We start from the raw sequence: 27,680 nt of genomic DNA on the forward strand, positions 1-27,680 counted from the left end.
GCCTAGTCCTTTCTGCCTGTAGGCACATGTTTGAAAGGAGACTCTGCTAGTAAACACCTCAAGTTATCCAGCAGGCTCTTGCCTGGTAACTACCCAGAGCTTAAACACCTGAAAGAGTGGAAAAAGTCTCTGATGAGTCAGCATAGCTGCTGCTAAGGCCTTGTGCTAAAGTCCATCCCTTTCCTGGTGGTAGAGTGGCTCCAGAACTCCCACAGGGTCTCTCTGCCATGATTTCTAATTCATTATTATTTTTATTTTTTTAAGGCAAGCATGAGGTGATATTTATTGAGTGGGAGCAAGATAGGATTACAGGGCAAGAACAAGAGATAGGTTTACAGAGCAAGATACATACTCCACAGATGACGACCGGCCCCCTTATTGCAGCAGAATAGAGCTCTAATTTATTTTTTAAAGAACCAGAGGCTTAACTGCCAAGAAAGCAGGTAGGGACAGCACCTGGGCCCAGGGTTCCTGTCTGCACTGGCAGCCAGAAGAGTGGCCCTGGGCCACTGTCTTTTGCAGTAGTATAGCAGGTTGCTGACATGTACCTTGTAAATACAAGTAGGATTTTGTCTACTGCCTGATTTCTTAGATTTTTTAGATTTTTTTTACCCTTATGCTCATTTTCTTAATAGGAAATAGTGCTCTGAAACTTTTCCTTCACAGAGGGATGTGTGATAGACTTTCCTTCCCAAGGACTGGAGTGAATATGTGTGATGTCTCAAGCTACAAAGAACACATTTCTTGAGCAGGTGCAAAGAAACCTGTCAGAGACTGGGATGTAATATTAGCCCCTAGATGGCAAAGTCAAGGGAGTAAGTTGTGAATAATTTCTTTTAAATATTGACTATGGGCTGAGCGAGGTGGCTCATGCCAGTAATCCTAGCACTTTGGGAGGCTGAGACGGGAGAATTGCTTGAGGCCAGGAGTTTGAGACCAGCCTGAGCAAGAACGAGACCCTGTCTCTACAAAAAAATAGAAAAATTAGCTGGGCATGCTGGCATGTGCCTGTAGTCCTAGCTGCTTGGGAGGCTAAAGCAGGAGGATCTCTGGAGCCCAGGGGTTTGAGGTTGCAGTGAGCTATGATGATGCCACTGCACTCTAACCTGGGTGACAAAGCAAGACTCTGTCTCCAAAATAAATAAATAAATAAATAAATAAATAAATATTGACTATGGCAGGTTGTCTTAACTATGCCTGTGTCTCCCTTTTGTATAGGCAAGATAAAGACTCTTCGCTCATCTAAGAAGGATCTAAATTAACAGAGGTTTCTCAGCCTAACTAGTCACTAAAGGAAAAAAATAGCAGCTTGTAATTAAAAAAAAGTTTTTAACTCTTGGCCATTCCCTCTACCACCGAGGAGAGCACCTGAATAGTTTAGAGACTGAACAGGGCATAAACCCAGGTAGGGTTGGGTAGTGATTAAGAACAGACACTAAAGCGAACTACCTGAATTTGCATCCCAGCTCTACCACTTACTATCTGTATGTGGACAAGTCCTTGGCCTCTCTGTGTCTCAGTGTCTTTATCTATAAAATGGGGCTAATAAGATGTACTACCTAGAATTGTGGTGAGGATTAAATGAGTTAATATTTGAGTCCCTTGCTATATTCTAGTGTGTCCCAGCCTCTCAGGGACAGCTGAGAGCTACTTGATACAGAGAATGAGTGCGTTCTTAACTTGATTTCCCCCAAAAGTTCCCTACACCAGGGGCCTAGCCCCTACTCTTTCAGGTTGGAATCCAAAGCTGGATGTAGGCCTTAAAAAAGGGGTAGATTAATCCCCACTCCCACCCCTAGTCATCAGAGTGTGAGCCCACCATCCCCAGCCCTCCTCGGCTTCTAGCCCTATAGGGGGGTACCAAGATCTGAAGGGGTATGTTCCTGTTAACTGGCTCTAGCAATAAACACTAGGGATAATAAATGTTTATCAGGTATACATACTGTGCCATATCCTGTTCTGAAGAGTCTTTGAAATGTTCATAGATTTGGTAAAGAGTTTTTTCAACTTAAAAGGAAATATTTCTGGGGGGAAAAAATACCTAAGCAAAAGTAAATTGTTTTACATTCTTCTCCTATAGAACAGGGAAACGCCTACCACCCTTGACAATAGTATCAGAAGAACAAACAGTATCAGATGCATAAAGAAGGGACATTTTTGAAGTTTGCCATTGTGTGAGCTGCATGAGTCTGTGCAGTGCCTCCAACACCAGTTCTACATTGCCAGCTCAGCCTCGGCTCATACCAGTTTTTCTGTTTGTTTTAAATAATGTATCCAAAGAGTCTTATAGTACTGGGAAGCCTTGTTCATTTCTTCTCTCCCAATGTGGTCTGACTTGGGTTTCTAGATATATTAATAGCAGTATAATCTTGGAGGTTTCCCACATATTTTTTACTTTGACCTACAATAAGAAATACATTTTACATTATGGCATCCACACACATACACCCCCACAAACACAAACTGAAACACAAGTTCCACCAAACAATATTATAAATGTGATACATGCTAATATTTTGCTTAATGTATTTCACCTTTTATTAAATACTTGCTAAAGCCAATAAATTGATTTCATGGCCTACTCACGTTTGAGGAACTTCGGCTTAATGCACATGTTGTAATTCAAGTAGATATCTCAGGATCAAACAACAGACAAAGGAAACACTTGCAAACTTGAATAAGATGAGGAGCTCAGTGGTTAGAAGTGCCCTAACGCCCAGTGACATTGAGTGACACGCAGAGGCGAGCATTGAAAGACCATTGGGGCTTCCTGAATTCCAGGCTCTGGGCTTCAGAACTCTCCATCTCTGTGTATGATGGACACTACCTACATGTGGCTATTTAAATTTAACTAGTTTATCCTGGAGACCAGTTAGGGGATTCAACATGAACAAATCAATTTCCAGTGGACAGTGCTGGTGTGGATGGAGCAGAGCTGGGAGATGTGTCAGCTCAGTGACGGGCACAGGTGTGTCCATGTGCTGAGAGGGGATGGAACTGGGTCACCTCGAAAATCCTTCCAGCTCAATGTCCCTCATTTTGAAAACCCACAAAGTTACCCTGTGAATGTGAGGAGTTGGGGAAAGTGCCTGAAGACGGAGTTCTGGGAAGCGAGACTGTGCCCGAGGAGCAGCAGATCCCAGAATCCAAGAGAGCTCGGGAGGAGGAAAGAGCCAGAGTTTACCACAGCATCAGTTTGAAAGCCAAAGGAGAGAACAGAGAAATGTTTTGCTTTACACAGGCAGCCTCGGCTCCTTACCCTTGGTGACAGCAGAAGGGAACTTCTGTTGCTCCTGTCTGTGGCAGCCAGAGGCACTGAGTGAAAGGAGGATGTTTTTTGTGGCTGCTTCAGCTCACTGCCCCTGAGGGAGTCCTTCCTAGGGATTGATTTCTGAGAATGGAGCTATATAATCGAAACAAAGCGCAGTCACCCCACTGAATGCATGGATTTTTTTGGTTAGAAAAATCTCTATTTGTTATCACTGAATCTTTTAAACTTTTAAAACAATTTTGAGGTATGATTTACATACAATAAAATGTACCCATTTTAGGTGTACAGTTCAGTGAGTTTTTACAAATGGATAACTCGTGTAACTACTACCACAGTCAAGACACTGAACAATTGCAGGCACATTACCTGTTGAAAAGAAAAAAAATATGATACTAAACATTTCCATCACCCGTGACTCTTCTCAGCAACCCTCCTTCTCCATCCCTGGCTTCAGGCAGCTGATCTGCTCTTATCACTATAAGTTAGTTTTCCTTTTCCTAGAGTTTTATATCAATGGAATCATTTGGTATATACTTTTCTTTGTCTTCTTTTGCTCAGCACAGTGTTGCTGAGATCATCCATGTTGTTGTGTATATGACTTGGTTCCTTTTTATTGCCAAGTGGTATTTCATTGTATGGATTTATCATAAGCTGTTTATCCATTCTTCTGTTGATGGACATTTGGGTTTCGGGCTATTATGAATGCCTACAGGTCCTTTTTGCAGACATATTTTCATTTCTCTTGGGTATGTATCCAGGAGTGGAATTGCTGGGTCATATGGGAAGTGCATGTTTAAATTGTTGGGGGGTAAGTATATGTTTAACTCAATAGAAACTATCAAAGGACATTGTGTTTTTAACAACTTGGTTTGGTCAGGGGGGCAGGAGTTGCCGTTTTGCCTCTAGTATTTTCTGTACCCTCCTGTTCCCACTAGATTTGTAGACTAGATATCGTAGACAGTCTGAAAACAGGTCAGTGTGCAAGTGGTTACTGGAAGTTCGGGGTTAAGGTCATGGTTCATTCTGGGTGAGGTGGTACCGGGTTATTTCTCATGATAAAGAGACCCAGGCAGGACAGATAGGAGGATTTAAACAGTGTTGTGCTCCTTGGAAGAGAGTGCGTTTCGAGGTGGTAGGAAAGGCGGTGCTTATACCAGTTGAAGAAACAGCTAATACCTAAAGGATGTAAAATTTTTGCAGGAGAAATTGTTCCCTGTGGGGAAGGTGTAAAGCTTGTAACCCAGCTGTTTTCTTAACTTCCCTGTCCTCATGGAGAGAGAACCTGAGGCCAGCTTGGTCTGGGAACTACTGAGAGTTGTCATGTGGTGGATATAGAACAAAGAAACCTTGGCACAGGGCCCCTTTCTGCTTCTGAGTCATATAGCAAATGGAAATGAGATATCAAACCTAGCCCACAAGATTGAAATATGTAAGGAAGTTGCTTTGTAATGGAAATGATAAGCAAATATAAGTTGCTCTTCATCTACACGCTAAAAATTAGCCAAATAAAAGTTGCTAGTCTATTTCTACCTTTTTTTTAAAGTGAATATACCTGTGATAAGGATCAAATTACTGACCACAATTTTGCAACAATTAATTCAGTTAAAGATTACTTTTTTCTGCTTAAATGCAATCATGTGCTTGCTGGTATTCTCTAAGTACGTTAAAAGCAATTCAGGTTTTATAGACAAGTTCGGGAAATGCTGTGCTGCAGCCTCTAAACGCTGGCAATCCTGTGAGAGCACCACAAGTGTTCTAATGAAGTCCCTTTTGCTTCTCATTCACCTTGTTTGCCAGTGTTTTAGTTATCTATTGCTCCATAACAAATTACCACAAAGTTACCGGCTTAAAACCCACACACTTGCTATCCCACAGTATCTCTGGGGTCAGGAATCCTGGCACAACTTAGTTAGCTCTTTTGTTTCTGAGTCTCTTACAAGGCTGCAGTCAAGGTGTCAGCTAGGGCTAGGGTCTCATCTCAAGGCTCAGCTGAGGAGGGATTCACTTCTAAGGTCATGTAGTTGTTGGCAGAGCCCAGTTCCTTGAAGTTTGGACTGGGAGCGTTAGTTCCTTGTTGGCTATTGGCTGCAAGCCACCCACGGTTTCTTGTCATGTGGGCCTTTCCGACATAATAACTTTTCATCAAAGCGTGCAAGCCCAGAAGACAATAAGAAGAGTTGGCTAGCAAGATGGAAGCTACAATTTTACATAACCAAATCATGGATGTGACAACCCATCACCTTTGCTGCATTCTGTTCATTAGAAGCAAGTCAGAGGCCTCACCCACACTCAAGGGTTGACACAAAGGTGTGAATACCAGGAGGCCATCTTAGACTCTGCCTGCCAAGCTGGGTTGCAGCCAGACCTACCTCTGAAACCCAATGCACTGCAAATAGTTGCCTGGAGATTCTAGTGCTAGGTGAACAACCCAACCACAGAAGTAAGAATTAGTGGATAAGTCTGGAATAAGTTATAAAGGGTAATTCAAACTCTTTTGTTCTTCTAGACTTACTCTTCTTGCAGGAAGTGGGTAAAACAAATGTACTGTCAGCTGGAATATAATTTCTTGAATATCAAAACCGGTATCCCACACAGAAGCTGACCCAAAGGTGACCCTTAATAAAAATGATTTGCATGTTGGCATCAATCAGCTATATTGCCCTCCTTTTATAACAAATGTTTTATAATATCCTTCATTCTAAAATGAAATCCATGAATAGAATTTACCTGCCCTTGTAGCCTGAGCAAGAGTGAGACCCCATCTCTACTAAAAAAACAGAAAGAAAATTAGCTGGGCGTGGTGGCATGCACCTGTAGTCCCAGCAACTCCCGAGGCTGAGGTAGGAGGATCACTTGAGCCCAGGAGTCTGAGGTTGCTGTGAGCTAGGCTGATGCCAGGGCACTCTAGCCTGGGCAACAGAGTGAGACTCTGTCTCTAAATAAATAAATAAATAAATAAATTTATGTGAGCAGGTAAATTTTTTCTTTTTTTTTGAGATAGAGCCTTGCTCTGTTGCCCAGGCTAGAGTGCCATGGCATCAGCCTAGCTCACAGCAACCTCAAACTCCTGGGCTCAAGCAAGCCTTCTGCCTCAGCCTCCCGAGTAGCTGGGACTACAGGCATGCACCACCATGCCTGGCTAATTTTTTTTCTATATATATTTTTAGCTGTCAGATAATTTCTTTCTATTTTTAGTAGAGACAGGGTCTTGCTCTTGCTCAGGCTGGTCTCGAACTCCTGACCTTGAGCAATCCTCCCACCTCGGCCTCCCAGAGTGCTAGGATTACAGGCGTGAGCCACTGCACCTGGCCTCACATAATTTTAAAACATCAATATGACTTAACTGTAATACAAAAGACAAAAGGGAAATAATAAAATAAAAACAATGTGGTTCAATATGTAAATGCTCTAAAACAAAATGGTTGGATGCTTGCCCCTGAATTTAGAATCACCACAAATGAGATAGCTATAAATGCAGACTGATGCTTGATACTGGGGTATGGAATTAAGGACTCAGATTCTACAATTTGTCATTGGTAGTATGATTTTCCAGGAAGATGAATAATTCTTGGAAATGTTCTGAACAAAACAAAACAGAAAAATAGCCCGTAATTTACACAGTAGTTGCATTTCTAAGAAATTCAGTGTATGTTCAAATTGTGCAAAACAAACAAATAACCAACTCCTTGTTTTGGAGTTACTCTGGGCTCAGGTAACTGTAAATAAGGTTATCTACCTGTGTGTCGTGCAGAACACTGGAAAGCTGTGAGGGCCTTGAGATGATTCATTGTACAGGCCGTTTGCTGCACTTTGCAGGACAAATGTCTGGCACCTAGCACTTCCCCAAATACTCCCCCCACAATTCCAGGAATGCCTCTGAATTATTGTGACAAAAACTCCCTTGGATTTCACTAGTGGGCAGTACCACTCAACAGTGAAAACCACTACAGTGGGGCTCAACCTCTAGGTGAAAGGAGCGATGCTGTTACATGGTTTGGTTGGACACAGTGCCTAATACCAAGGAGTACCATGAAGGAGACGAGGATGGGAATTGGTGCACTCACAGTGTCTGTTGTGGCCCAGCAGCTCGGCACAGCTGGGTTCTTAGGTCGAGCAAAAGACCACAGTATCGTTGGCGTCGGAGAGAGAGAGAACATCGTGTTAGGCTGTTAGGAGTGGACATCTCGAAGCAGACACTTTGCACACTGAATTTTAAGAACACTGACAAAATGCTTTCTTTTCCAACAGAAACTTGGTTCCCTCAAATCTTGTGGTTGCAGCTTTCCGGACGGTAAGGCTTGATGCTTTGCTAAAAATATGAAACTTTGATGTGGGAGATGTATAAATTACTGCTATAGAGTTAGGCAAGGTAGAACAGGGAGGGATAATGTTGTTAGCAAAACTTGATAATATTGGCCTAAATTTTTATAGATGGGTACCTGGAGTAAAAAACAAAAACAAAACAACAAACAAAAAATAATGAACAAACAAAGCTTGCTAAAATGTCCCACTGGTTCACAAATTTTTTTACATCACCTAAGAAATACTCTCAGATCGCATTTTGGGGATGTCTTAAATATTGTAGAATTTTAAAAAATACACTTTTATGTTTTTTTCTTGATTATAGAGGTAATATGATCACATTGCAAAAAAATTAAAATACAAAAAAAGTGTAAGAAAACAAAAATTACCCATAAATCACTACCTAGAGCTACTCATTATTGACATTTCGGTATACCTTCTTCAGATATGTTTTTTCTGGGCATGTATAACATTTTTAAAAGAAACATACACATATTGTTAGTATGTACACATACTATACATACTGCTTCTATTTTCTCATGTCACTAAATACCCTTCCACATAATGTTATGGCCATAGAAAATTATGAGCATTACATAATTTTCGTCTTATCAGTCCCTGTTGATGGACATTCATGTTGTTTCTAGTTTTCCCCTATTTTTAATAATGATGCAAATAACATTCCTGTGACCGTTCTTTACACAGACAAGGGATATAAAGTTCTAGATTTTATGGTCTAATGGATTGTTTTTTACAAGTCAAAGTTTTCTGTTTCTACTTAAAACCTCTCATTTTTGTTTTTGTTTTTTTTTAATCTGCATATAAGCACAGGAGGGACTTGTATATATAATGTGAGGTAGGAGGAAAAAGTAGATTTATGGGGCTTTCAGTGCCCGTCACTGAGGGAGTGGAGTGGGGTTTATTTCCCTGCCACCCTTGAGCATGGAACAGCTTGATTAATCAAAGCTGAGAGAAGCCAGAGCTCATCAAAGGCAGGCACAAAGCAGGCCTTTGAGTCTGGAGGTCCTAGTGGGTTCCGCCTGACAGCTCAGGGCCAGGTGCCCTTAGAAGGGGTCAGGAAGGACTGTGTTCTAACAGATTCCACTCGACAGCTCGAACTGCCACAGAAGGACATGTGTGTGCACCATGCAGAAGCGTGTGAAATCAACCACAGGACCAAAGCTGGAGAGATGTTTCACTTCTGATAAGCGAGTCTCCCAAAAGACTTAGCCAGGAAATGGCACCTTGCCTCACATCCCTGGCTTTGCAGAGTGGAGGCTCAAGACAGATTGGAAACAGATGCTAAAAAGCAGTCATGCTCAAATAAGCTCTGGAACAAAGAGCATAAATAAATGAATGAAAATAAAATGACACATTGAAAAGTGAATTTTGGCATTATGGATACTGCCAGGGTTATTCAAATAATATGAGATATCAGGCTGTTCGCAATAGCAAACTACCGGCTGAAATTGTGCAGACCTCGTCCTCCAAACCATTGCCCAAGGAACGTAAGGAAGTTCTCCCTGTTTCCTTGGGACCCTAAATAACCCCAGAGAGGCCTCTTGAAGTACATGCTGCCTTGGTTTTAATGTAACTTTTGTACAGTTCTCAGAGGCCCTTGTCAAGCCAACCAAGTGAGGACTGCCCAGAACACTCAGTGTAAATAATGATGGAAGTAGCAAGAGGCCCAGCAATGCCCTCAGTCCTCTGGGTGGGTCTTTACCTGCACACTAACAGTGGTTTTCCTTCCTCTTGATCACAGTATGCAACCGATTATAAAGTGGTGACCCACAACACCAGCTCTGGAAACATAACCCAAGAAAAGGTAAAGCTCTTTATAAGATCATTTGTGAAAAATGTGTAAAAAGCTACTAATGTTTCTTAATTGAAAGAGCATACAAGATGTGTCTTTTTCTCAGCTGGGTTGAAAACTTTGGGGTTCAAATGGGCTTTTTGAAGCACGCGAGCTAGATTTGCTCCTTCAGTTATTTACCAACATGGCCAAATGCCATGTTGCACTTGCAGCCCTGGGATCCTCGGAGGATCCGTAAAACATTTTATAACGCCCCTTCTACTATCTTGAACGTAATCAACAGGTGGTTTAACCTACCCCCGCGTGTGTAACTTTTTAAAAAAATCAACATAAGGGAAAAATAAAAATGATTTATAATAACATAATCCATATTTCACCATGTAAAGGTACAACCATACTAGAAGACATAATGAAGTTTTCAGGTAATTTGCATCTACTTAGAATGAATACATTTGGATCGAAAAGCAGTAAGACAATTCAAGTAAATATTGTTGGCACTTTTTTTGCTTTCTTTTTTGCACATTTTGAAATAAGTGCAAAAATAATATATTAAATATACATTAAATGTATTAATATTAAATATAATATAAATTATTATATCAAATGCTTTTAATTTTATTGTTATATTAAATAATAATATAGTAAATATATTATTAATAATAAATATTTTTGTATATGAATTTAGAATCACCCTGAATGCAACAGCTACAATACAGACTGACATCATGTGTTATACTAGTGACTTGACTATTATTGGGACTTGGCTGTTGGTGACACAATTTTCTAAAATGGCAAATAACATTTGGTAAAGTTCAGAACAAAATAAAGTCTGTCTTCAGTTTAGATTAACTGAATATTCTTAGAAAATCTGGTAAATATTAAAACTATGCAGAAAAAAACTATTTATGGGTAAAATGGAGTTAGCTCTAGCTCAGATCATTATAAACGGATTTCCCCCCATATGAATATCTGAGGGAGTGCTCAGAAGCCTGGGAGTGTAGCAAAGTAGGCACTTGGATGCCTGAACATTTCAGGACATTTGGCATCCTTAGCACCCTGCCTACTATTTCCCAGTGAGACACCACAATCATTATGGCAACAAAAGTACCCCCACATATTCCAAAACTTGCCTAGGGAATGTTATCTCCCCTGTCCACCAATGCTGATTGAATCAATGGTCCTTGATTTTAGAAGATAGGTGTCACTTCCCACACTCTGGCCAGAGGGGGTGGCTGGAAGTCCATCCGGCCCCTTCTGACAAGCTCTGGATTCCACAGCTGGGCTAATTGGGATGTGAATGTCAGCTAGGTCCACTCTCCAGGTAAGTGGCTCACCTCTGCCTGTCACCTGCATGGCACAGATGCCCTCTAATGTCATCTCATTTGACCCTTAGGACAACCTGACCGGGTAGGATATATCATCCCCACTACAAGTTACTTAAAATGATGGTCTTCCAAGGTTGATCAAGAATATTTGAAACCAAGAATGATGAGTAAATCCTAGAACACTAATGTCTTTGCAGTAACTTTAAGGTTGACATCCATGGCATTTATTGGCTGCTCTGACTTCCCCACTGGAAATGTCAGTGCCCTGTGAGCATCTGCCTCAGCTGACGTAGCCTTGCTCCCACTGTAAGTTTAACCCAGGAATGCAAGGAGTCAGACTTTAAGAAAGAGAGGTGCAGTGTGTCCTTCCTGGTTCTAGGCTTTCATAAACCCTGTGGCTATAAGATTGTGTGAAGGCATAACAGCAATGGTCCTTGTCCCCAAGGATGAGATGTTGGTGACAGAAGTCCCCAAGGATGAGATGTTGGTGACAGAGTGAGAAGTCAGAGACCCAGAAGCCCAAGGACACCTGAAAAGGCCCCAGCTTTGAACCATGGCTCTATCTTCCATGCCTGCTTTGATCCCCTGTGATAACCTGCCATGGATATATACCTCCTAGGCTTTAATTGAATCATAAGTTCGTTGAAAAGTGAGTCATTTGGCAACTGCTAAGTGTCCTTCCTAGGTGCTAGACTATAGTAGTGCTCAATATATCAATATAGACAAAGCCCTGTCTTACAGACCTCACCTAGTGGAGGGAACCATATAATGAATAAGTATATGTTAGCTGGTGATAGGCACTAGGAAGAAAATTAAAGCAGGGCAAGTACACAGAGAAAGAGTGTGTGTGTGTGTTAGGTGATGGTGATGGGTGCTATTTTAGCAGGGTGGTCTGGGAGGCCTTTGATAAGGTGAGGGAGGAGCTGTGGGGAGACCTGGGGCAAGAGTGATTTAGGCAGTGGGAACAGAATATGCCAAGGTGCAGCAGCAAGAGGCACAGCTCAGGATGCAGCTCTGGCTATGTCTGTAGTCCCCTCGCCCCACCCAGTGCCAGGTGTGTTACAGTCTAGCACATCTTGCTCTAAATGCACCTGCCAGCACCGGTCTCTACAGAAAGGGAGTCATTCATTTCATTGGAAAAATTATTTCCATTGTCTTCAAGTCAGAGAGTCAGTTCCTTATCTGGAATTGACTGACCTTGAACGCCACACCTTGGAGTTATAGGCCTAATAAAACCAACTTTTGATTAGTAGTTGAATTCTCTGGTTGCATTGAAAAAAAATTTTTTTTTTTTTTTTGAGACAGAGTCTCACTCTGTTGCCCAGGCTAGAGTGCCATGGGCCAAGCTAGCTCACAGCAACCTCAAACTCCTGGGCTCAAGCGATCCTTCTGCCTCAGCCTCCCGAGTAGCTGGGACTACAGGCATGTGCCACCATGCCCAGCTAATTTTTTCTATATATTTTTAGTTGTCCAGCTAATTTCTTTCTATTTTTAGTAGAGACAGGGTCTAGCTCTTGCTCAGGTTAGTCTTGAACTCCTAACCTTGAGTGATCCTCTCGTCTCACGATCCTCCTGCCTTGGCCTCCCAGAGTGCTAGGATTACAGGCGTGAGCCACCGCACCCGGCCAAGGTTGCATTGAATCTTGACCCTTAATTCCAGTAAAGACTCAGGACATGGACAAAAAGTGGAGCTGACAGCCCCAAGATCAATACCAAGTGTTAGCCATCCAGATTGTAGAATCCTAGTATTTGTTGACTTCTGGAATCCTTTTGCAGACTAAATAGTAGAGCAAGCACTAAGTCTTCTTTCTCTCCCAGCTCTTTCAGCTATACTCATTGCACCCAGCTTCAGTAGGTCAAGTCCTGGGAGAGAACAGTGATATTCAGAAGTCTTATTGTCTTTGGGATTACTGTGACGTTGTAAGAACAAACTCCAGATAGAGTGAGCCTAGAATGATCTCCAACAAAACATTCCATTAATATAACAATGGCTAATTGTTGTTGTCATTTGTCAGACACAGTCTAAGTACTTTACATATAGTAACATATTTAATCTTCACAACAACTTTATATATTAATATTAGCTACTGTTATTATCTCCAATTTATAGATGGGAAACTGAGGCACAGAGAGGTTAAGTAACTTACCTAAACTTACACAGCTAGGTAGTGAAAGGGTCCAAAGCTGATGCTCCTTAATTGCTATTACTACTACTCCTCTCTAAGTAATATATATCAATATAAACAAAAGTGCCACATATGGTGATCATCATGCTATATTTCAATTTTTTTGTTATATTTGAAATTTTTCACGATTAACAGTGGGAAGGAAATGAGAAGCTACCCCTCAGTTTTTATGACATACATGAATTCATGCATCTCAGTACATTTCATGTGAATCATACCTGGTACCTCGGTGTCTCCTAGGTAATTTAGAAATTAGAAAAGATTTTTCTAAAAGACTTTAAAAAGAAATTTGTGGTAATTTTGAGTACCTGTTGTTTGCCAGATACTGAGCTAGGTTCCAGCCTTCATGATCGAGCTGCAAGAGATGGGGGACTTCAAGGATTACTGAGTCCAGTGATTTCCGTGCTGGGCTACAGGGCTGTCACGGGAGGAAGGTTGCACTTCTGGCCTCTTCCCACCCCCACACATACCCCTCTCCACCCCCAGGGCTGATGGGCTCTGAGTTCTACCAGCCTTTCTTTGACTGAAGGAAAAGTTCTACATAAAAAAAAAAGAGAGAGCTGAAAGCTACTAATTTAGTCTGATTCACTTCATCTTACAGGTGAAGAACCTGAAGCTCAAAGAAGTTAGTTAATCCCAGAGCCAGGTCTAGAACTCAGATCTATGGTAAAAATGCTCTTTCTGTTTTTACCATGCTGGTGTATGTTTCCTGTTTGGAATTTCATAACAAGTTTTGATAGGATAAAGTATTTGTCTAATATATGCTTGCAGTAGTGAGATTCAGCATTGCTGGGAAAGATAAAGAATACATTGTACCTATATATTTCAAGTCAGGGATTTAGGAAAGAATATACTGAAAAAGACTATGTTGATCCTTGAAAGTGTTTTGTGAAGTTTGTCAGCAAGGAGCTGACTTTATGAGCCTAACAACAAAAAATTTGTTGACATATAGGAGACAAAGTTGTAATCATGATTTATGATCTGAAGGAACTTTTTACCAACCAGCTCTTCTTTTAAAAGCAATTCTTTGAGGTAGTTGTCCAACCCCTACTTGAATATATCCAGTGACAGGGAGCTCACTACTGTACATTTTAACCTATGCCATTTTTGAACAGCTTTTAGAGTTCACAACTAGGTGAAAGTTTTGCTTGTTGACTCTCCATATCCTCAGACTCCATCTTCCCTTAAGTTTCCTACCCTTTTATTTGTGAAATTGCTGTAAGTTAAAGAAAATATAAGCCTCTTCTCGTTCTTGTCATGGTGTTTCAGTCTGGTGGAAACACAAAGCAAATACATCTTCAATTATCACTGATGTTGTAAACTTGGACCATTCTATCCCCTCTGATCCTGCAGGTCCCCATTAGCACCGAGATCGAAGGGATGAACATTTTAGGATTGGTCCTTTTTGCGCTGGTGTTAGGAGTGGCCCTAAAGAAACTAGGCTCTGAAGGGGAAGACCTCATCCGTTTCTTCAACGCCTTCAACGAGGCGACGATGGTGCTGGTGTCGTGGATTATGTGGTGAGTGCTGCCCCGCCATCTACTCTCCCTCTCATTTCTCCTACCATCCAGAAAGGAACCCAACTTTGCCGTTCTAGGTCACCCCTGTGGGCCACCTGGCCCAGTGCTCTGCATGAGGTTGATGCACCACAGGCCAGTCTTGGTATGGGGGATGATGGAAGTGGAGACGGTTTCTCCTCTTGTCCAGGACCTCAGAGAATCAAGGGATACATGATTACCAGTCACATCCTTAGTGCCCACACTGACCTCTTGGTGGTTTTATCACTGTGATCAATTTATGGGTTCCTACCATCAGCCTGTGTCATATGGGATGTCCATATATCATCTTGTGGGGCAATGAATTCCATCAGTTTGCTATCTGCTACCTAAAATAAGGCTCGCTTATCTTAAAATGATAGACTTCAAGCTTCAAAGGGACGCTTTACTTAGTATTTCACAGCATGGTGGACAAGTCCATCTTTATCCCATGCATATACAAACGTGGAATGGTCTTCTTTTAGTAGGCTTTTAATTCATAGATGTTTCTTTGTGTAATATCAGTGAAAGGATGATTGTTCAGTAAAAACCATTCAATTGATTCCTGGCTAAAAAGTAAAAATCTGACCAGCTCCCTCAAAGCAGCTTCTCAGAAATCCTATCAATTCTAGTAGCAGTCCCTCATAGCTTTATCTTGCTGTTTGACCCAAAGCAGACTCCTGTGGGTTTCAGCTTCTAACCATTGGTTGTTAAAAACTAATTTTTCCTTTTATGCACGAAGCATTTTCCTTATTTTCAACCCTTAAAGATCCCCGAACTTTTCTCTCTCAGATGGAGTTGGGTGACAGCTGGACTGATTTTATTTTTTGAGACAGAGTCTTACTCTGTTGCCCAAGCTAGAGTGCCGTGGCATCAGCCTCGCTCACAGCAACCTCAAACTCCTGGGCTCAAGTGATCCTCCTGCCTTAGCCTCCCTAGTAGCTAGGACTACAGGCATGCGCCACCATGCCTGGCTAATTTTTTCTATATATTTTTTAGTTGTCCAGATAATTTCTTTCTATTTTTTTAGTAGAGACAGGGTCTCACTCTTGCTCAGGCTGGTCTCGAACTCCTGAGCTCAAGCAATCCTCCTGCCTTGGCCTCCCAGAGTGCTAGGATTACAGGTGTGAGCCACCACGCCCAGCCACAGCTGGACTGATTTTAGGGGGTTTGAAATTGAGTGGGAGGCCAAGTGTAGAGCCTCCACCAGTGGTGTTTCTCTCACTTAACCCAGAACTTCCAAAGCCTGACTCTATCGTTGCAAACATGCCACTTACCTATGACTGTAGCTGTAGGGAAAGATTTTTTTTTTTTTGGAAAGGAAAAAGGGTTTTTGTCAGATGTCAAGTTCTTTTCTTGGCTTTTTTTTTTTTTTTTAAGTTTAAAATCCTAAAGTTTGACTAAAGGAAAGAAAGTGATATTCCCATGTTAGGACATTTGTTTTCAATCTGGAAACCGATTTAGTCATTCTTCCAATTAGATGTACTGGTCACGCAAGCAGGTATTTGGTAAGTCAGGTCCTGCTGTGTATCTAACTGCAGGGGGAGAAAGTACATGTTGATATTACACATAATTGGTGTTTTAAATGCTTTAACTGGTTAAGGGATCTCAACCAAGTGTGGGAGGAATCTTCAGCAGTAGCTCTTTCTGCTTTCTCTCCTTCACTGATTATCTGCTCCAAAACCAAAGCACCTGCCTACCCTACACTATTCACAGAAATAACTTCTAGATGGAGTAGACTCAGGGTCAGCAAGCTTGGCAAGCCATATGGTCTGTATTGTGATGACCCAGCTCTGCCACTGTAGGAGGAAAGCACCCATAAGCAATTTGAACATGGATGAGCATGGCTATGTTCCAAAACTTTATTTGCAAAAATCCACACTGCTAACTCCTGGATTAAACTAACCAGGAGGAAGGAAGAAAGGAAAGAATGAGGGGAATCCTGTAAAAATATCAGAAGAAAATATAGGGGCAGGGAAAGTTTTCCTAAAGAAGATATAAAAAGCAAAAGCCAGGCCAAGTGCAGTGGCTCACACCTGTAATCCTAGCACTCCGGGAGGCCGAGGCAGGAGGATTGCTTGAGCTCAGGAGTTTGAGACCAGCCTGAGCAAGAGCAAGACCCCATCTCTACAAAAAATAGAAAAATTGGCCAGGTGTCATGGCTCACACCTGTAGTCCCAGCTGCTTGGGAGGCTGAGGCAGGAGGATCACTTGAGCCCAGGAGTTTAAGGTTGCTGTGAGCTAGGCTGACAAAACAGCACTCTAGCCTGGGTGATAGTGAGACTCTGTCTCAAAAAAAATTAAAAAGTAAAAAATGATAATAAAAAGCAAAAGCCATCAAAACCTGCTAAATTTGACCACATCAAAATATAAGAAGTCTGCATACAAAAGATACTTTGAACAAAGTTAAGAGTCAAGACACTTATTGAAAAAAATTTGTGTATATACATATGTGTATATTTACATACTATATACATAGAAATAAAGAGCTCTGATTACTGAAAAAGAAAGAAGACTGAATAAACTACTAGAAAATGGACAAAGTATGTGAGCAGGCAATTCAGAAAAGAGAAAACCTGAATGAACAGTAAACATTATAAAGGATGCTCAAACTCATTAGAAATCAGGGAAATGAGAATTTGGTTTTATCAGGCATTGATAAAGGTAAGGCACTTCTGACATTTGGGGCTGATCAATTTTTGTCATGGACGGCTGTCTTGTGCACTGTAGAATATTTGGCAGCATCATGATTTCCGCCTAATAGAGGCCAGTAGCACTGTTCCCCTAAAGTTGTGACAATTAAAGCTATCTTCCAGACATTGCCAGATGTCTCCTGGGGGCAAAATCATCCCTGGATGAGAATCACTGGTACAGAGGGAGGATTATTCTCCTGGACTGCTGGTGGAAATGTGATTTGGAACAGTCACTTTGGAGAACAACTGGGCAGTATCGACTGAAATTTAAAGTGTGCAAACCCCATAACTCAGCGGGTCCACTTCTTGGTGTCCCTCCCTAGAAAACACAAGCATATGGGCACAGAGGCAGTTTGCAGTGTTGTCTGTAATGATGGAAACAATTTAAACGTCTACCAGCAGGACAATGACAAAATAACCTATGATATTTCTATTCTAAAGACAATTATTTAAAAATAATGAGGTTGGCTGGGCACGGTGGCTCACGCCTGTAATCCTAGCACTCTGGGAGGCCGAGGCGGGTGGATCGCTCGAGGTCAGGAGTTCGAAACCAGCCTGAGCAAGAGTGAGACCCCCATCTCTACTAAAAATAGAAAGAAATTATCTGGCCAACTAAAATACATATAGAAAAAATTAGCCGGGCATGGTAGCGTATGCCTGTAGTCCCAGCTACTCGGGAGGCTGAGGCAGTAGGATCGCTTAAGCCGAGGAGTTTGAGGTTGCTGTGAGTTAGGCTGATGCCACGGCATTCACTCTAGCCCGGGCAACAAAGCAAGACTCTGTCTCAAAAAAATAAAAATAAATAAATAAAAATAATGAGGTAAAAGTATCCAAGTATCTATCAGTGGATGAATAGATTTAAAAAATGTAATATATCCATACAATGGAATATTATGCAGCCTTAAAAAGGAAAGCAATTCTGACACATGCTACAATGTGGATGAACCTTGAAGACATTATCCTAAGTGAAATAACCCAGACACAAAAGGACAAATACTGTATGAGTCCACTTTTGTGTACCCAGAATGGTCAGATTCATAGAGACAAAAAGTAGGATAGTGGTTACCAGGAGCTAAGGAGAAGGGAACTGAGAGATTATTGTTTAATGAGTACAGAGTTCCAGTTTGGTATGATGGAAAATTTTGGCATTGAATGGTGGTAATGGTTGCACAACAATATGAATGTACTTAATGCCATTGAACTATACACTTGAAATGGTTAAAATGATAAATGTTATGTTATGTATATTTTAGGGTTTATAGGGTAGATTTCTATGTATTGATATGAAAATATCTCAAAGACATAATATAGGGTGAAAAATAAACATACAGATTTAAATACATACCTACATATCTAAATACATAGAAAGTAGGAGTGGTTATGTGAGAAGGGCCTTGGCTTGAGGATGGTGCCTAAAAGGATTTTGGTCTAATCTATAATATTTTAATTTTTTGAAAGGAGAATGTGTTCATGTATTACTTTGGGATTTAAAATTGTTAGTACTGCTTAGAATATCTCTAGAAAGAAAACCCAGGAAACCAATGACATTGGCTGTCTCCAAGAAGGGAGAAACTGGGGGTTGGGGGACAGAGGTGAGAGGGAGGCTTCACACTATTCACCCTTGTGTACCCCTGGAAGTTTGAACTATATGACATTATTGCCTACATAATTAAAATTTACAAATAAAGTCAATGGTTATAAAATTCTTCCTGAATTTATATTAAATTCAAAACGACTGACTTTTGTTCTTTGTAGCTCCCACGATTCATTCCTTCCCAGCCTGCCTTTAAAAAAATCTTCACGTTCCAGGAGTGTTCCCAGAGTGTCATTGTTAGTGACTTTTTCCCACGGGATCATGTTTTCCAAACCACAAAGAATTTAAAACTTCACCGAAGTCTCAGCTTTGGCTCCATTTTGTATCACCGCAATTCTGGGAAATAGGTACTAGTCTTTTGTGTTTCTAAGTTCTCAGAACAAGCTTGAGCAAAGCCAAAAGTCAAGCTCACAGTCCCAGAGGCTTTGATCTTGAGAGCCTTGCCTTGCCACCTGGGAGCCCATGTGGTTGGTAGCATCCGTCTGTTAAGAACATACTGTACCTAAGGGGAAAGAAGTCTGGATTCTGGTCCTGACTCTATTACCCATGGTGAGTGATCATCTTCATTTTACTCAGTCTCACGGCCTGTAAAATGGGGATGGTATTTCTGTTCCTCAGGGTTATCCTAGGGAGAGATGAAAGTGGCCTAGTTCGAAGTCCCTGCATTCTGCTTCAGGAAGGGCCTGTATCTCCCAACCTCAGCCTCTTCACCCTTACCGACGAGTGCCCTGTGCTTATGCCCTAGGTACGTACCTGTGGGCATCATGTCCCTGGTTGGAAGCAAGATTGTGGAAATGAAGGACATCGTCGTGCTGGTGACCAGCCTGGGGAAATATATCTTTGCATCTATATTGGGCCACGTTATTCATGGAGGAATTGTTCTGCCGCTTATTTATTTTGTTTTCACACGAAAAAACCCATTCAGATTCCTCCTGGGCCTCCTCACACCATTTGCAACAGCATTTGCTACCTGTTCCAGGTGAGTGGGTTTTGGGTGCCGTTAGCTGCTCCAACCATATTAATATGGAACCAGGTGAGCCCAGTGGTAGATGCACAATCAGCATCTCAACATATTTTAATTCCTTGAAAACTCTAAATTGGTCTCTCTCTCTTTCTTTTTTTTTTTTTTTTTCCTTTTTTCAGAGACAGGAGTCTTGCTATATTGCCCAGGCTGGTATCCAACTCCTGGGTTCAATCAATCCTCCCACCTCAGCCTCCCAAGTAGCTGAAATTACAGGCATGCGCCACCATGCCCAGCCTCATATGACTTTTTTTTTTTTTTTTAATTACCAGCCCCACAGCCTTTCCGTATTCCTCTGGGCTGGGTTTCTGTTTCATCTCCTGATCCATGGAGGTTACTTCATTCACTTCTCCCTCTTCTTGCTCCTCAGCGATCAGTCAGATCATTAACTGTCTCAGCTCTGGGTCTCTGCCCTCATTAGGAAGACCTTTGCCTGAGTAAAAGGCACAACCCACCTAACACAAGAAAACACATAGTGGGGAAGTTTCTAGAATGGCTCATGCCCAGTTCTCCTTGTCTGGAAGTGTGAATTAGAAAATAAGGCCAAGGCGCCATGGTGAGGGATGTGTGCGTGGCTCCCTAGAGGTAGGTCCACTATACCGTGGGATTATCTAATTTAGCACAAAAGATACACCTTGTTACTCACTGGACATCCTTCAGGAAAACACTGGTCTTTCCAAACAAGTTAAAACTTTCAAAGGACGGCAGCACATGTGGTTTTTGCCTCTCCACTGCTCACTTCCTCCCGTTCTGGATGGCTATTTATATGACAAGGAGGTGGTGGTAGAAAAGAATTAGGGAGGGCAGCGTCTCTGGCCTTGGTGAAAACAAACAAACCTATTTCTCAGCTGCACCAGTGAATCTCTGTGGAGCCTGCAGAGCCAGCTGGAGGGAGCAGGTGCTGTTCTTATGGTTATCTCCTCACTCCCTTATTCCCTCCAGACTCGCAGAGCCACCTCTCCTTCTTGGCCTGAAAGAAAAAAAAACCCGTAGTTTACCTTTTACTTTTTTGAGGGGAGAGCATTCAAGAGAGGGGGTGCACATATAGAGTACATAGTTCTTTGTCCTTGGGAACATTTTTACCAAGAGGTAATGTATAGGTCTTGAGAAATTTGGAACAGGTGAATCCAAGTAAATAATGTAACAAGGAAATCCAGGGAGTCGTATTTTGAATACTTCGGGAGTTGCCAAATGCTCGTGTTGTGACAGAAACTTTGAAACAGTTCTGCTTTTCCCCTTTTTTCAAGAGAAGAAAGCCAGAAACGAGGGATACTAATTGCTGTTCCAGAGATGAGATGAGTCACGTTAGCCTGGCCGGGAGGGACCGTTCTCATGTCTGGCTGTTTGTTTTTCCCATGTCTAGCTCAGCAACCCTTCCCTCCATGATGAAGTGCATTGAAGAAAACAACGGTGTAGACAAGAGGATCAGCAGGTTTATCCTCCCCATCGGGGCCACTGTGAACATGGACGGAGCCGCCATCTTCCAGTGCGTGGCCGCCGTCTTCATCGCCCAGCTCAACAACGTGGAGCTGAACGCAGGGCAGATCTTCACCATTCTGTAAGCTCCTTATTCTTTCCTGGCTCAAAACTTGAGGGTTTTCTTGTGATTTCCTTTTAAAAACCAATCTCGCCACCACTCGATGTTTTGTTTGTAAAAAAACAGTAGAGACTCGTTACTTGAAGACAGTGGAGCGCCTCTCCCAGGCAGAAGCTGTGGTGGTGTGGTTTTCAGTGGGCAAGTCCTGGCTGCCACCGTCTGCTTTCCTCTGTGCCCACTCCATGCTCTGTGTTAATGGCTGCCCTGCTTTCCTGTCCCCTAGAGTGACCGCCACAGCGTCCAGTGTTGGAGCAGCGGGTGTGCCAGCTGGAGGGGTACTCACCATCGCAATTATCCTGGAGGCCATTGGGCTGCCCACTCACGACCTCTCTCTGATCCTAGCTGTGGACTGGATTGTGTAAGTAGCAGGTCCTAAGGACACCAGAAAAAGTCTGTATTGAGTTCCCTAGAAGCTTGATGCTGCCAGGTCAGGGGCATGCAGAGAAACTTAAAATCACTCCCTGCCTTGTAAAGGGCCCTGCAGTGAGCGGGCAAGGCAAGATTTGGAGCTAGGAAAAATTAAACAACATGAGAATGAAATGCCCACAAACATCCACGAATGGCCATGAGAGTGAGGATAGGAGGATGAGGCTCTCAGCACAGGCCCAGGGGGCACAAGGGAGTATGGAGTTGTTGGCAGCATAGGATTAATAAGCCGTTGGAGCAGTGGTCCTTCAGGAATGATTGTCCCTGGCCTGGAAATGTCCGAGGAGTGGTTTCTGTGCAGGCAGAGAAGATGACCGATGCTCATGTGAGTGGCTTGGGCTCGGGCTCGGGCTCAGCTGAGGAGGAGTTAGGGAAGGAGGTGTGATCCAGACTGCCTTCTCCAAACGCAGAACAGTTTCTGGGCATTGATTCCTTGGGTTGCGTGATACCTTTGGCAGGTGTAAATAATACCTGCTTTATAGGGAAGGTCAGCTGAGATTCAAATGTTGAGACAGTGGAGCATGTGGGTAAGAAAATGAGCCCTGGAGCCTGGGTGCCTGGGTTCAAATCCTGGCTTCACCATCGGGAGTTGTGTAATGTGGACTGCTCTGCGTTTGGTCTGCTCATCTGTACGATGGGAATGCTAATAGAAACAACACCGGAGCTGTAGTGAGATTACCTGATCTGGCCCAGGCTCAGCACACAGAATACTGAGCATGTGGTAAAGCATTCAGTAAACATCAGTGAAGAAAGACACTCCTGGCCGGGGTAGTCACAGCCAGGCATGAGAGGACCCGAACACAAGTGCCTGGCACGGGGCTCACGGACCTGCCCACTGTGGCTGGAAATGGCAGTTTCCCAACTTAAACAGGCTTCTCAGAATCCCGAGGGCTCCTGAGAGCAATGAGGGTGAAGTGTGCAGCAGACACTCGCATTGTCCAGAGCCCTCGTTGGAGGGAAGTCTGTTCCTGAGCTGGCTGGCTGGGCAGGACCAGAGCCATGACAGCGGCCCTGTCTCCTTCTCCACCCATCTGCCTGGAGAAGGGGCACCAAGAGGTGCTTGGCCAGGAATAGGGAAATAGGGCACCAAGCTGGCTGCCCGGTACAGACCTGAAGGCCCTGCAGCCACCCATGGCCTCTGATTCCACAGCCAACTGCCCTCTGCGGGGCTTCGGCTCCCCACCGCCCTTAGGGAAGACCACGTGTTTTCCCCTCGCTTCACGGTGGGCACAACACTTCCTCTGAGCTCCAGGGACCCGGGAGTGGCTATTGGGCTAATCTGTAGCAAGACAAGTAAGCTTCTAGAAAGGACAGTGCTATTTTTCTGTGAGGTGGTGGTTGCTGACAGCCATGGAATGCATATAAAGATTAATATCCAGTAGTGAAGCAGTGTTGAAGTGAGAAAAACAAGGGAAATGGAATGCTGAGTGGAAGAAAAACTAGACACAAAACCGTGCCTACGCTATTATCCCAATATGTGGAAGTTTTATATGATGGCATCTATTACATATAAAGTACATGCAGAACAGATCGAATGTTAATACTGATTCACTCAGAGTTGTGGACTATGGGTGAGTGACTTGTTGCTTCTTTATACTTCTCTTTTCTCCAAGTTTTCTACAGAGTCTATTGCTTTTATAAGAATAAAAGGCATTCAAAGAAAATCAATTTAAAGCAAAGCCTTATGCCCTGGGAAGTGTGCACCGTCCCAACCTTTCCATGGTGTCCCGGCTGCCCGTGACAGGGCCGCTCTCCCGGCAGCTGCCGGCTGTGCTGGCTGTGACACCTGCCTTCTTCTTTCCTCGCCAGGGACCGGACCACCACGGTGGTGAATGTGGAAGGGGACGCGCTGGGCGCAGGCATCCTCCACCACCTGAATCAGAAGATGATAAAGAAAGAGGAGCAGGAACTGAGTGAAGTGAAAGTGGAAGCCATCCCTAACTGCAAGTCTGAGTTGGAGACGTCGCCCCTGGTGACACACCAGAACCCCGTTGTCCCTGCAGCCAGCGTCCCAGAACTGGAATCCAAGGAGTCAGTTCTGTGACGGGGCTGGGCTCTGGGCTCACCTGCCAGCAGTGGTGCCCCGCCCTGGTAGCGCAGCCACAGGACACGGACACGGGGCACTGCCCTCTCTGACTTTTAGCCTCCCGAGCAACGCTTTGGCCTGTCACCAGTCTGAGGATTACCTCTCAGCACTTACACTGGTTCCCCAGTGGGAACTGGTGACCGAGGACCAGGACACTGACATTTGGCTTGATCCACGTGCAGGTGCAACTGTGTGCACACCAGGCCTCTGCTTGGATACACCCCCTTGAGCTGCCAGGCTTGGGAAATAACAGGTTTCTGGGGTCCTGGTTAAAGCATGGAAAAATGCAGGTGTATTCTTCACTGCCCCGTCAGCTCTGCAGCGGGTGCTTTCTGGGCAAGCCAAGGGGGTTTACAGTCCTTCTGTTGTACTGCCTCGAGTTGTAGTGATTAGAAAAATTCCCAAGTTCTTAGCTGTGGCTGGAATTTGCTGAGCTGAGACTAGGGTGTTTAAAGAGTTTGTGCTACAGCTAGGTGTGTGGGCTTCACAGGATGCTGGGGGACCAGAGGCATGGCACAGTGTCAAGTTAGAAATGTTCCGGGGAGGCAGTTGCACTGCTGGGGTCTCTGGTCAGTAGCCTTAAGTAAGCAATGTAAATTCTGAGGTCAAACAAAGGAGAGGGTGCAGCCTGCAGGGTGTGTGTGTGCACGTGTGTGATATATGTATGTGTGTGTGAGCCCTAGTTAGGACAGAGGCACACACACAAATGTCCCTGTTTCCATCCCAGCCCTGGGGCACTTTTCTGCTTCCAGGGCCTGGGCCTCTGACAACACTGCAGCTTCATCTCCATTCACCCTGATCTGGTGACAGGCCAAAGCAGGGGTCTCCTCCTCCTCTGGAGAGGTGTGATGTAGTCATCACATCCAGGACCCTTGTTGCTTTATCAATCTATTATTTTAATTCCCTAAAATGCTGTGTTGCAGCAAAAACAACACCCCCTGCAAATAAACCCATGTGCTAATTTGGACAGAGTAACACCATTCCTGGGTTCTCAGGCTTTGGCTGGCTTCCACAGATAGATCCCTTTCTTGCCAGTACATCAAAGTCTAAAATGATCAGCAAAACAGTCCACGTTCCTGTAGTTACCTGCTGACTCAGTTCTGATCCAGGTGAGGGGCTTTCATAGAGAAGACAGTGTGTTGCCAGCAAGAGGGAAGACCTAAGAGCCTGCTGTCTGACTGTAGCCGTTGCTGCGTATCCGTGATGTGACCTCTCGCAGGTCCTGGGCCTCACTTTACTCAATTTGTGAAATGGGGCTAATGTCGTCTGCCTCTTACCTACCTCAGAGGGGTTTGGTGAGGCGAACTCTGTAAATCTGTGAAAAACAACCATTTCGCTTCTTAGGTATTCAGTGCTGACACCGTGCGCTCTTCTTTTACCTAAGTGACAGCTTTCCTGGTGAAGATCAAGTTTATGAGCAGGGCTTTGTTGTCTTTGTGCATTGGAACTTTTATCATGCCGTTTGTTTTTTGTTCTCTTTGTACTTGATATCATCAAATGTAGCCTCTTCCTGACGTCCTTCAAGTTTTAATGAATTAGCTACCCCACCTTCTACCACATTTCCAGGCACCTGACTTCGAGGTGACTCCCAGACTCAGGCGCTGTTTCTGCTACCCCACAACAGGCCATTAACGTCTTCGATGTTCGGCCTCATTCATTCCCTTGTTTTCTCTGTTGTCGTGGGCCCTACAAACGGGGTACACACCTTTGCTATGTGTGCACCATCGTGATGAGCCTGGGCAGATGGGACAGAGACAATCAAGCGCCCCTCATTTTAAAACTGGGGGCAGTGCCTGCACAGAAGGGCGGGGAAGAGCCCCGGGGCACAGCGTTGACCCAGCCAGTGGGAAGGCCCAGCTCTCCATAAACCAGCTCAGCCACTGCAGTCTCCTGTGAAGCCAGGAGTGACCAGGAATGAGTAAAGGTGCCTGGAAACTTTCACCCTCTGTCTGGAGCTTGTTGCTAATACCCTTCTGTTCTCAAAGGGGAAACAATCACATTGTTTGATTCCAAACTGCAAATGAACATTCACTATTTTTCAGACTTCAGTAAATCTTTTTTTCTTCTTCCATATACATTTGTATGTATACATAAACACACATATGTATATCTTTAAACATATACACACAAAATACATATGTGTATATTTACACACATACGTGTGTGTGTGTGTGTAGTTTTGGCTCCAATCCAAGCAAGTTTGAGTTTGGATAGAGGTGAATTTAACTACAAGTTGTATGTCTTTGGTATCTTGATTTTCCCATTTCTAAAGATGAATTTCACAAAGTGTGGAAAGTAGACTGGACAGTAAGACTCATTGCTGACCACCCCATAGCTTGGCCTGGCCCTGAAGTAGGAAGAGTGTCGCAGTCTGGAGATGGGTGCTTCTGTGTGGCTGTCAGATCACCCTTCCCCTGGGAAGCAAGAAGAGGAGAGAGAAGGCTCCTGTCTCTCCCTGGTTTTCAGTACACAGAGGAGTCGGCAGACCAGCAGCAACCGAATGGGGAAAATCGTACTTCTCATTGTTTGGAAACGTCTCCTCTGCTATTCTCTTTCTAACATGTTGTCATTAATACTGTTCAAATACCGTTCATCTTTGACTGTTTTGTATGTGTGACACTTGCCTTAAAACATAGCACGGTCCTCAAAAATGAATACAGTATTTCTGTTGGGATCTGCAGTTCCTTGCTCTTTCTTGTGTTTGAAGTGGCACATGCTGATGGAGCTATTGCTTTTCCAGCGGACGCCATGTGGATGACTGAAGGGATTGTTTTTCTTGCTTCTTTCATGAGCATGAGCCCCTGAGGCAGGGCAGGTATGCTTTGGTGGGCAACCCTGCTGCAGGGGCTGATGTCACTGATCCTTCTGTGGCCACCAGCTTGCAACTGGGGAATGTCAGGCTGCTTAGGGCTTCCCAGTCCACACTAGCAGGGCTCTTGCAAAAAGTGTGCAGTTTTGCCACCTACCTCCATAAAGTTACGTTTGTGAAGACGACTAGGTCGACAGGCCTTAACTAAGCATCTACTGTCAGCCAAGTACCAAGCAGGAATAACAAGGACGAATGCCCCAGGCCACAGAATCACTGGGGCAGTCCCTGAAAGAGAGCAGCTGCCCCTGCCTCTACCATGGCCACCAGAACACCCAGCCCACTTTTATGTAATCTCGTTTTCAACAACACCACATTCCAGCACAATTAGGGGATCTGAAAGGCTCTAATCACAGGATTATCCTGCATACTCACATTGGAAGCACTGGTTTCCGGACTCTGGGGCCTCTGAAGAAACAGATCCTGCTTTGACCCGGACATTTCCAGCTCTTCATATAATACAGGAAACAGTTTTAATTGTTGGGCAATGCCCGAAGGATGAGGAGAGAGTTTGCACAGATCAGGGGCCTAATGGAGCCTGTTAGGAACAATGGTTTGGATTCCTACCCTGGAGTGTGGCTGCCTTGATTTGCTTCTGTGGAGAGAGTTAGGAGGTTGGGATCAGGACTTGGTGATTCAGCTTTTCCATGTAACCAAATCAAGAGAAGCAATTCCACACGCTCCAGCCACCTCTTCCCAGGTGACCAGAAGGAGCACTGATCTGGTGGGCCACTTGAGCCTGCGCGAAGGAACTTTCCATTACGTCAGCAAACAGCAGAGATGGTGTAGTGAGGAGGAACATGGGCTGTCTGGGTCCCAGTCCCAGCTCTGCCACTTGCTTGCTGTGTGACCCTGGTCACGATAACCTCTGTGTCTCACTCTGATATTCAAAATGGGAAGAATAATTGCAGCAATGGCACACGCTACTGTAAGGATTAGATGAGTTAGTATATGCAAAGTACTCA

General features: G+C 43.7%; 1 protein-coding gene across 1 annotated transcript in view; it reads left to right on the plus strand.

Moving 5' to 3' along the window:
• SLC1A4 (solute carrier family 1 member 4) overlaps positions 1 to 26,523 on the plus strand; it is a 29,862-nt gene extending 3,339 nt beyond the window's left edge. The window contains exons 2-8 of the mRNA XM_045549737.1: positions 7,520 to 7,562; positions 9,336 to 9,398; positions 14,251 to 14,417; positions 19,465 to 19,698; positions 21,104 to 21,298; positions 21,561 to 21,695; positions 23,573 to 26,523. Coding sequence (XP_045405693.1) covers positions 7,520 to 7,562; positions 9,336 to 9,398; positions 14,251 to 14,417; positions 19,465 to 19,698; positions 21,104 to 21,298; positions 21,561 to 21,695; positions 23,573 to 23,807 — 1,072 coding nt within the window. The 3' untranslated portion in view covers positions 23,808 to 26,523. The remainder of the gene's footprint in view (positions 1 to 7,519; positions 7,563 to 9,335; positions 9,399 to 14,250; positions 14,418 to 19,464; positions 19,699 to 21,103; positions 21,299 to 21,560; positions 21,696 to 23,572) is intronic.
• The last annotated feature ends 1,157 nt before the right edge of the window (positions 26,524 to 27,680 follow it).

The sequence above is a fragment of the Lemur catta genome, chromosome 4, assembly GCF_020740605.2.
Source record: "Lemur catta isolate mLemCat1 chromosome 4, mLemCat1.pri, whole genome shotgun sequence".
NCBI classification, from domain to species: domain Eukaryota; kingdom Metazoa; phylum Chordata; class Mammalia; order Primates; family Lemuridae; genus Lemur; species Lemur catta.